We start from the raw sequence: 11,139 nt of genomic DNA, 5'->3' as shown, positions 1-11,139 counted from the left end.
AAGGGAGGAAATAGCTATTTTGTAATTGTTAAAATTCATTCCATTCTTCTAGTATACCATTCATGAACCAACCAAACAAAGATTAACAATAGAAGTGATAGAGATGGCTATGATCACCCCTTTGATAGTTTGATATCTATACATACAAATACAAATGATGGGCCATCCCATCAGGATCGTCTACCCTCCAATAGGACATAACAACTTAAGAATATAATTACAGTAGCACTGGAGTTCATAGCATACTTGATAAATTTTTGTATGCATATATTATTTGACAATTTTTGTCATGTGAATCTGGGCTTTCTCCATGAAAGTGCTCTCCATCTGGGCAAAAGCCTCTGTAGTTACCATGCCAGATTGAATCTTGATTTCCGTTTGAATTGCTTCTTTGTCACACACCATGTTCCAGGGAAGGTGCTTAGCTGTAGAAAAGGAAGGGGGAAAAAAAAGGAAAAATAAAAGAAAGGAAAGAAAGAAAGAAAAGGACGAAGGTGAGCAGATGGAATGGTTTATGGCCCATTTTGAGATCATGCCAAAAATGACATTTTCCACATTAATTGAAATATAGATCATGTACATAAATCAACTTAAAATCCTGAAAACCTATACTGCCATTGGTTTTAGAAAACAAATTAAGTTCAATTCAGCAAAATTTGATTGATTAAAGTTTCATAGTACCAAAAAACCATGCAGTAGCTGGCTAGGCTACTAGCTAATTCCAGTTTTGCATATCCAAAAACTGGCTGGTCAAGTAGCTTACGTTGCTGATGACTTTTGCTCCAAACCATGCAGTGTCTGCGCCATAGGGAGGAGGAATGACTCTTATTCCACTGCAAACTGATGCGGGAAGAAGTCCATGCAGTTCTTTCTCTAGCCTCTCTGAAAGCAGTTAAAAAAGCAACAGAGATTCATATGCTCAAGTCATGCACAGACCCATTCACCAATTCAATAGAACCAGTCATTTTGTCATGTGCGTTGCACATCAACACCTCCCCCCTCCCTCTTTTTTTCTTTTTTCAGTTAACTCATAAATATATTTATTCCAGTAACACTATAATTTAATCCTCAATTTATAAATTGTAATAATCAAATATTATTTTCGGAGTTCAATACACCATTAAAATAATCATAGTGAAAGGTCAAAGGTCCATATATTAATTATGTTTTAAACATCTAAATCCACTCAATAATACAAACGGTATTAGAATTATTCAAATGAATAATTTATCTAAATATATATCTTAACAAATTTATAATAAGCTGATCTCATTTTCTATTTAACACTTCCTCTTATATTTGAAGTTTGCTCATACATTTATTAAAAATAACAGCAATTACAGAAAAATACAATAACACCAGGATGATAACAATGGAGGAAAGGTAAAAGTAATAATAGAAGATACATTTAAAGGTACGGAGTGATACCATAAGAAACAAAAGCCTACCTATATTTTTTTAAGATTTTCTTATATAAGCAGGATTATGTTCGAGGCAATGAAATATTGGAGGTTTAGGTGATAATTAAATTTGTCATATATGAACATATATATATATATTAAAAAAAACACCTTTTATTATCATTCACATTTTGCCTCTTCATCTACTTATTTATGTATATTTTAGATATATTTCGTAAACCTTTTTCATGTCATTTCTTTCAATCACACATTTCAGGAAGTGTTTTTTTTTTTAAAGTTTATCTAACCTGCTAGTCCAGGCATACAGGCAGTGCCTCCTGACAAAACCACAGTCTTAAACCAAGCATCATCGCCAGTCAACTCAGCAGCATGACAGTGGTCCATGCAAAGTCCGACTGCTTGGTGCAAACCCATTGCACGCCTATATCATGAACCAAATGAAGTCTTTTAATCAACAGCATGGGGTTCATGATTTAGATAGCGCAACACATAAAAAAGAATGTAGTTTGTTGAATTGGGTGAAGAAAAACATGTAAAGGATTCACCCAAAAAAAAAAAACGTGTAAGGGGAAAATATGGGGTTGTATGCTGTAATTAATTTCCTAACACATGCATTTACGGGGTCCTATGAAGAAACTTCTCCTCCCGATATATTTGATTAGAAACATTTTGCAAGCCTCTGATGAGAATTGGTATACCTTCAAACATGTTTCATGGTCATCCAACTTTATCATAAAAGAATGTCAGTATGAGCAGTATTCAGCAAACAATATCAAGACATATTGATGGAACATTTAGACTTACACTCCTGCAATTCGTGGCTGGAATAAAATCTCCCCCGTCTTAAAGCGTGCTTTTGAAAGGGTAAACCATCCTTCGCCTGGGACTTCTAGAGATGCTTTTGTGTCTTTACATAACTCAGCATCGTAATCAGCAGCAACATAACAAAGGTTCTGAATTTCCAAGAAGCCAACAGACAAAATTATATCCCATTAAGTCAATGTTGATAAGCAGAAGAGTACAAAAATTATATTTTGGACCCGATACATGTAAAACAGAAACCATCTTCATTATTCAATTAATAGTACAACCTAAATATCCATAGGATTAAGACTCAACAATTCCGAGAGACGGAGCAGCTTAAAGGCTGTTTCCTTTGTTCTCGCTTTTGGGATCTTTGCTTGCTTTCCATTTTCAATCTCCAACATTTCTGTAGTTTTTCAATTTCCATCATTTTGTAGATACTGAATGCATGATAACTGATTTTTTTTTTATTCAAAATGCTTCTTCCAAGTAATGCACTTAAAAGAGCAAGTAAAAAATACTACACGCAATTTTCAACATGATTTTCTTAACTTCCATGATGCCAACAGAAATTAGGAAATCTTCCACGAAATCAATGCTGATAAGCACAATGGAAGCGAATTTGTAGTTTTGAGTCCAATATGGAAAACAGAACCAACAACATTTTCAAATAGAAATACAGCGTTCATAGGAGTAACAATGACTAACTGGGACATCATCAGATCAATGTTGAAGGAAGCAAGAAGCAGCATTTTCTACATGCTTATGGTAGAAGATAATAATCTAATATATATTCATATAAATAAATGAAACGTATTTATATACATGTTCTTTCACTGAAAAAGGAATATAAACCCAATTGAATCCCTAGAATCAAGCCATCTAACAAAGGAAAGAATATACAACATATTTAAATTTGATGTCAACACTCTCTATCAAGTTGGAGCATAAATATTTATCATTGCCCAAACACTTGTTATAAATGTAGTCAATCCAGACTCCATTAAGAGCTTTAGTGAAAATGTCTTCCAATTGCTCCCTAGTTCTAATGTGTTCTGATGAGATGAGCTTCTGTTGCATCTTTTTATGATCAAAATGATCAATTCTGTAAATTTAGTTCGCTCATGAAACACATGATTAGAAGCAATATGAAGAGAAGTTTGATTGTCACACCATAGTTTCACAAGCAGTGAGGTTTTGACGCCAACTTCATCAAGTAACTGAAGTATCCTCATCATTTCACTCACTGATTATGCCATGGTCCTATATTCTGATTTTACACTAGATCGAGAGGCTATATTCTGCTTCTTACTCTTCTAATATATCAAATTGCCTCCAACAAAGATACAATATCTTGCAGTTGATCTTCTATCAATCTTATATTCTGCCCAATCAGCATCTGAGAAACATGCAATGTTCAAATACCCATGATTACTATATACTGTATACAACATCAGGCCGAGTTATTGTGAGATTGTTTAATTTGCTAGAAGTCTTCTACATTTCTCCGGATCTTTAAATAACTCACTATCTCCTACTGTCAACTATAAATTCGCCATCATTGGTGCATTGCAAGGCTTTGCCAATAGATGAAGAATAAATTCATATTTGGAGCGTGGTAGATTTGTTGCTTCTATATTTCATTTCTCACATGGCTGATTGGAGGCTGAAAATCAATTTTGTTCCCATGGTATTTCTTTCAATCCTTAGCTTCCTATCATGGTTTCTAGTATTCAGTATACCATTTTATCTTGTCTATACAATGGAGAAAGGAGGTTGGGCATTGATAAAATCAATGACCCCTATAGTTATTGTCATGATAGTTTTTAATTTTACTTTAGTGGGAATTGGGGCATTGATAATGAGACCAAAGTGTTTGATGAATCAACCATTGAACCCATTATTAAAGCTACAAGCATGTGGTGCTTCTTCAAGGTCATGTGTCAAACCTTAAGTCTTGTTGAATCTTATATTTGAGGACTATAGACAGCAGCTTTGCAAGCTACATTACCCATGACAAGAGAAGGTGGCGACAAGGCTTCCAAGGTTCTTTTTTGGACTAAGTGTCAAAAAGCGAAAGTGGTATTTGAGAAAACCAATGAGATTTATGAAGTAACATGTATGAACTCTGATTATTTCAGCCTTGAGGACAAGGCTGGTCTTCAAGAGGTTGGCAATGATAGCAACATAACAAGGAGTCTTGAAGCTAGGAAATTAGGGTTAAAAAAAATAAAAGGACATGAGCTGAAAACAAAGAGAGAGGAAAGATATACGGCTGGAAGAGGGTAGCAAAGAAATAAATCAGTTAGAGAAAAATGTGGGGATGTTGCCATCTGGAGATACCAACAAAAAGGGATTTAAATCTATTATATATAGAGGCTATTCTCATCAGCTAGGGCATGCTTGTTCTTACTTTTTCTTTCGGCTATTGCTGGACTAGCTATACTAGTACGAGAAGTGTTTTCCTAGGGATTGCTAATTAACCATTTTTCTCCTTGTTTCTTTCTTTATATTTCAGAATACTCATTGTAGTTGAAATAATGAATGTAAAAAAGGACTTTCTGCCATTATTACAGCAATACTGAGTCTCAGTTTTCTTTTACAAATTCTCTATTTACATTTTGAATGCTTCCTAACTCTATCAATTCTTCTGTTTGATAAATCCAAATACTTGAATTGATTACATCATCCAAACCCCTTCCAAATGAACCTCACCTCTTGATGTGGGGCATAATGAATAATGAGTCTATGGGGAGAGAGAAGGCTTCAAAGGGCAGAAGGGCATAATTCAGTGGCTGGAAAAGACCAGCAACATGCTAGACAGCATGCCACAAGCTCTACACTCTACAGCAAGCCCCACGGCATGTGCAAGGCAAGAACCCCAGTCTGCCTCCAGCATTCCCTAGGGCGTGTCCTGCATAGGGGAGAACGGACTTTCTTCTATTTTGTTCCAGTCTTCCAGATATGAGTCTTGCTTCCCATTCTTGACATCAAAGATATTGCCACGTACAATTTAAGAGTTGAGTTTAAGTCCATCATTATCTTGAATAGCAAATGTAAAATCAGATTCTTCGATTACCCCATTTCCTTCATGTGATAGAGAGGTAACTTTATTTCTGAAATCACCTTTAAGCCCTAATATCAAAGACTTAATTCCCCAATTACATTGTTCAAAGAATTTGCAAAATTCTTGAGTAACTCATACATCACTTTTAACACCATTTTGTAGATTCTTGAAGTCATTTTTCAATAACTCCACTTCCTTCCTCATCCCACGAGGCTCAAGCTGGGAGGCTCTCAACTGTTCCTCCATTTTATATCAGCCTAGCTGACTACAGACTAACCACAATAGATCTTGCCATAATTGTGACCCCAAAAGAAGCTTATTACAGGTAATGTCCACCCACAATAAAGAGATTTTGAAATTTGCATCATAGAAACCCTACGGACAAGGTTTCTTCCTTCACAAGCAATAAACGAGAAAAGAAATTTGAGGAAAACTAAGAAAGAAATATGGAAAGAAGGATATCAAGAAATAAAGAAAGAAAGAACTAACAAATAGGATTCAAGGGAAAGAACCTAGTGGATGAATTGAGAGAGAGAATAAACTTTCTTTATTTCTCGGAATTCTTCAAAATTTTGAGGTTTCATAACCTAATAGAGCAAAAATTGGGAAGAAAACAAATATTTTGTAGGAAAGAAAACGAGGAGAAGAGAGAAAATCTTTGTTTTAGAATTTTATGGATTTTCAATTTTATCAGAAGAAACCCTAACAAATCAAGAACAAGAATGAAGAAGAGAAATAGGGAGGACTAAAGAAATTAGAGGAAGAAGAAGTGGAAAGATACTGATAAGAACCACAAATCTTATCACGGATTGCAGCTGCAAAGAACCCACACACAAACAGGCTCTGGTACACTTTCCTAGCAGACTCTCAATGCACCAGATATTGTAGAAGAAAGAAAGGTGAGAAAAGCAGAGGGAAGAATAGAAAAGAACAAAGAAGGAAGGGATCAAGAAGAAGAAGAAGGAAGAGGAAGAAAATAGAGAGCAGAGGGAGAAGAAGAATAATAGAGAAATACTTGTATTGGTAATTCTTTGGCTGACCCCATCAGTTACAATGCTCCTTATTCATATGATATTTCCTCCTACGCATTACCACAAGTCCACAACTCTCTCTTATTATCATGACATAACAATAACCCAAATTAGGTTGTAGATTTGACAAGGCAAGTGCTGATTTTCTGGTGACAAAACCATGAAAAATAACTAGCATAGTAATAAGCTGCTTCCATTAATGTATGACATCTGCCTACGAGTATTGCATTACAACCCTACATATAGCATAAAATCGTAAGTCCACTTAGCCACTCCATTTTTAAGGACAAATAAATTAGTCCCAGAGGAATGTTTGTATTAACAAAATATTCTCCTTGAAAATAGAGAAACTAAGTTGTGAATCTGTCCTATTTCAAGGATTAACTTGTAAATTACCCAGTTATAACTGCTAAAGCATTGTGAATAGGTATTACTACAAATCCCTGAACAATAATTTAATTCATAACATTTTCTCCTACATCAATGAGGGGAGAAGAAAAGGATACCAATAAAATTAAGTCAATCAGAGATAGATTAAAAATTACACAACTAAACAATATGACCATGGTCAGTATAAATAACATAGTATCAGTAAAAAAAAAAGAACAATTATTGATTGCCTACCTCCTTTAACGCGCGAACAGTATACAGCGATTCAAAATTGATATTATTTTGTTGCATTTGTTCTCTAAGGAATCCAGTAACCTTTAATGCTCCTATCCCGACAACTTCCACGCCCACCTTGCGCATTACTTTGCCATGTAAAACTGTAAATTGCAGCAGTCATATTTCACAAGTCCTTAGTTCCCATATTTTAAAGCCAAAAAAGCCACTAAAGGCTTACAAAATGCTTACTAGAAAGGATAGACATGAATAGGGAAAAAGAAAATAGTTAAAGCTGTAAACATGAAACATACTACAACTTACTTACGCCACATAAAAAATAAAATGGTTTCATGAAATGAACAAAGACCAGAACAGTTCAGAAGAAATACAGAAAATTATATCATATATAAGCGCAATGATGGCCTTAGCATAGTTCAATGCCCATGAAGATCACATCATAAATAAGTGCAAAGTAGGTTTTCCGGAGGGGAAAAATAAGACAATCACTAACTTGGAACAACAGAAGTGACTTGAAAGCCAATATTAACAACAATTCCTGAAGTTCGCCGAGCTGCATATAGTGCTAGAGTTGCCTGTGGAACATTGTGAAAGCATTAATGCACAAAAAAAGGAAATGAAGACGGTGGAAGCTCATAATTGCTCTATATTGAAATGAGAAAAAACATTTAAATTCACAATGCAAAACTCAGATTAAAAGTTTTTCCCACATTTCAAGATAGTATGAACCGTCTAAGCATACAAATGCTTGGAAGAAGCTCCCTGGTTTCTCATATTGAGATGCAGATTAGATTAAGTTATGTTCTTCCAGGGCCCATTTACTATTAAAAGGAGGGAGTGCTATAAGTTTTTAAGTTTTTTCCTTAAAAGAAAAATCACCAATATATTGAAACCCAAAGGAATAAAATGGTAAGTGGAAAAAAAAATACCTGATTAATAGCACATACAGCTGGAGCATTCATGTCAAAGAGAGCGCTGTACATAGCTTCTTTTAGCTGTCTTCTTGATGCTTTAGCAGATTCAGTATCTGAAATTTCAAGGAAAGAAAGCCATAAATTATAAATTATGTTTCAATTATTTCCAACGGATTTGGGTGTCTGCAGATGCAAACATACCCAATGTAACCCTAAGAGTGATTAAATACTACTTTTAGAAAATATGGATCTCAAAAGTACTTTGAAGATAATTTTGGAAAAATGGCCCACTGTAATTGCTATTAGAGCTTAGGTGGCGCTTGCTTCTTTCAAATCTACAAGTTTTTGTCCATATTTAGCTTTAATCTTTATTAAAATATAGGATACGAATTATATACAAGTAAAACAAAATCAATAAATTAAAAACCAAATTACAACATAGGATACAATTGAAGATGGACACAAAATTCAATATTGTTTAAACCATTAACCATCTTTTGTTATGATCACATAATTTCCTTTTTGGGAACAATTATGACCATATAATTGAAACCTGAAATTATGACCATATAAGAATATAGTTTAATTTCTTTCATCAGATCTGATCAAAGAGTGAACATCTTTTCAACATTATGTGGATATTGGAGATTTCAACAAGAAGTGAAACCTTATTTTTTTCATGAAAAATGAAGTTGAATGCATATTGTGTTTAGACTTCTTACCATAAATAAATATGGCACGTAGTGGAGCCAACAAAGCAAACGGAAGAATATTAGAGATTCCTAGGGGGGGTTAATCTAAATAAAATATACTATCTAATTCAAATGAATGGGGTACCCAGAACACCTGAAGAGATTGTCAGGCTCATACATCACACACTTGCACAAGCAGATGATGATCCAACATTCATGAACACTTTAATGGCCACATCACCAGCATATGATAAGAAAAACAATGGTAAATTAGCTGAATCTGACCATCATAATGGCAAATTGGAAGGGACACCACAATTGGCTGTGCTGATGGTCTTACCTGCATCCTGCAAGGAGATATTATAAGCCCATTTAAATACTAAGATGCAGAAGATAACTTCTTGAGAGAGGTAGAGAGAGGAAAGAGAAATGAATTTGGTTAGAACAAAAGAAAAGGAAATGGACATACCTGCTATAAATAGTAGCAAAAAAATGTCGAAGCCTAGAATACATTGGAGACTCAATGTTACCAAATTCCTGCACAGCAGATGATTCCAGAATAGATTTTCTATCTTCCCAGAGAAAAGATAAAAACCAAACTTGGTAGTTTTAAGTAGAGATAATGCCAAGGGAAAAAAATGATCAACAGCAAGTATAAAAACAACAAACTTCTTAATTTTCCAAGAGATGAAGCCCCCTTCCCTCCACCCAACAAAAAAAAGGAAAAGAAAAAGAAAAAATTCCTAACTCACGGGAATTTGCTTCCACAAACCTCTAAACTGCCATTTAAAAGCAAATGCTCACCAAAAATGTTGCTGAACGCCCAGATGGACAAGCATATTTGCTCCAACCAAACTTGCAATAGCCTGAACCTCCTTTTCAACAGAATTTTAAGCAGAATGAAGAATCAAACAATTTAGAATAATAAGATTGTTTATTAGAAGACTTTGGTATATTATAAAAACCTGCAGATGCACAAATTTAAAACCCAGTGAAATAGTACTAATGTACTATGTTTGTTCTTCATTTGATTTGTTAGACATAAATAACAGAGACCAATGTGATATCTAAAATACTGACCATCGATAATAACACTACCAGGGACTTGTTCCCGCTCGCCATATATACGCATGAATGACAACTCTGTCGTGATGTGACTAGCGTAAGCCCTGCAAGTAAATCACATATTCAATCTCATGAATAACGAAACCAAGGTTCCATTATTCAATTATAAGGAAAAATATAATAATTCAATCTCAAAATGTAATTGTTTCCTAACAAATTCACTTCTAGACTTCGTTTGACACTACTAAAAGGGCATATTTACATGCAACCTGTGTTTGTTACTAACAGAAACCAACTTCAACAGTAAAAAGTCCTTATTTAGTAGCAAAGTATCTTAATTATAAACAATAGCTGGACAATTTCCTTTCCTCAGCTATCAAGCAGTCAAAATGAAGAGCACAATTTTTCTGTTTCTGTTTCTCTTTTCGTGCACTTACTCAGCACCCAAACGGAGCTTAAAATAAGCCCAAAAAGAAAGGAAACTCACTGGATAGGATAACCGGATCGGAGATTGGTTTCCGCAAAGAAAACGGAGTCCCAGGAGTCATGATAGTTCTGAAGGAAGTAAATCCAGAGACGATTATCTGATACGAGTGATCTCCATGACTTACAAACGACGCTCAATCGGGCCGCATCTTTTGGCCCCAACAATCTCACTATTTGCATCACTACGTCTATTGGTATTCGATCAAAAGCTCCTAATGAAGATAACAGGGCGTCACCCGGTGGATTCAAGGACTCATCGCTCGAACTCGAACAAGAACTTGCTCGGTTCGACACAGATTCCCACACCTTCTTCAAAAGCATCGCCATGATTGAGTACACTTCCCTCTCGTTCTTGCTCTTCCGCTCTGGACTACCTCATGATGGGAAACTAACGAATAGGTCCTTTTTTTTTTCTCCCGGAAAAGCGGAAAGGTAAATTTCTATGGAAACAAACAGAGAAGTGAAGTCGGGAAGGCAAGAAAAGCGCGTATTATGGTGGACTTTGAGGTTTGGGCAGCAAAGGGGGCAAGGATGGGGATGCTGACGTGGGAGGAAGTGATAGTGGCACGTGTCGAATGAAGATTGAAGAAGCCATAGATTTGTTGTTAGTTGTCTCGTGCATCACGTGTGAAGCAAAATGGCGGACTTGGATCAGGTGAAGTAGTGCTATGGTAGATTGGATCAGCCATCGGTTTTGTTTCTTTTAAATCGAAGGATAGTATTTTTTCTTTGACCATGCAATATGCGGTTGCATTGAAAAGTCCATTGGACTTAACAAGTCAAGAGACCCAAACCCATAAGAAAGTCCAATTCACCCAACCCACAACCCATTTTCGCTCCATAGTAGATGCATCAGCGCTCTGGGTTTCTCGTTAGCCACTGTCATCGCCAGGCTGTAAGTTCAATTGGAAAAAAAAAGGGGCAACCGACAATTCTAGAGATTCATTGCATGCCTAAAACAAGCAACATCAAGCAGCTATGAGGCATGCAACACCACTCAGACCGCAATTGGTAAACCAACAAAATACAAATAGA

The 11,139-nt window shown here is 35.5% G+C and overlaps 1 protein-coding gene across 3 annotated transcripts; it reads right to left on the bottom strand.

Moving 5' to 3' along the window:
* LOC110615864 (actin-related protein 8) lies at nucleotides 1-10,595 on the bottom strand. Of its 3 annotated transcripts, none has more exons than XM_021758043.2 (12): nucleotides 10,106-10,595; nucleotides 9,634-9,722; nucleotides 9,358-9,419; nucleotides 9,023-9,090; nucleotides 8,839-8,900; nucleotides 7,877-7,974; nucleotides 7,441-7,522; nucleotides 6,948-7,090; nucleotides 2,226-2,374; nucleotides 1,709-1,842; nucleotides 764-882; nucleotides 1-425 (listed from the first exon to the last, which is right to left on the bottom strand). In XM_021758043.2, the coding sequence occupies exons 1-12, from the start codon at nucleotides 10,429-10,431 to the stop codon at nucleotides 348-350; spliced, it is 1,410 nt and encodes a 469-aa protein (XP_021613735.1). In that variant the 5' UTR covers nucleotides 10,432-10,595; the 3' UTR covers nucleotides 1-347. The 3 variants fall into 3 exon arrangements, with proteins under 3 accessions (XP_021613735.1, XP_021613734.1, XP_021613736.1); XM_021758042.2 differs by having other exon boundaries at nucleotides 9,358-9,428; nucleotides 10,106-10,594; XM_021758044.2 differs by lacking the exon at nucleotides 1,709-1,842 and having other exon boundaries at nucleotides 9,358-9,428.
* Between the last annotated feature and the right edge of the window lie 544 nt (nucleotides 10,596-11,139).

This window comes from Manihot esculenta, chromosome 5 (genome assembly GCF_001659605.2).
Source record: "Manihot esculenta cultivar AM560-2 chromosome 5, M.esculenta_v8, whole genome shotgun sequence".
Classification (NCBI taxonomy): Eukaryota; Viridiplantae; Streptophyta; class Magnoliopsida; order Malpighiales; family Euphorbiaceae; genus Manihot; species Manihot esculenta.
The sequence above is the reverse complement of the archived record's forward strand: the minus strand, read 5'-3'. Positions and strand labels throughout refer to the sequence as shown.

Excerpts from the sequence above, each read along its gene's own strand:
- LOC110615864 (XM_021758042.2), bottom strand. The coding sequence starts at position 10,431 with ATGGCGATGCTTTTGAAGAAGGTGTGGGAATCTGTGTCGAACCGAGCA. Across the intron at positions 9,429-9,633 it reads TGGTAGTGTTATTATCGATG|GAGGTTCAGGCTATTGCAAG; the intron begins GTCAGTATTTTA and ends TCTGTTGAAAAG. Across the intron at positions 1,843-2,225 it reads CAGCCACGAATTGCAGGAGT|GCGTGCAATGGGTTTGCACC; the intron begins GTAAGTCTAAAT and ends TTCATGATATAG.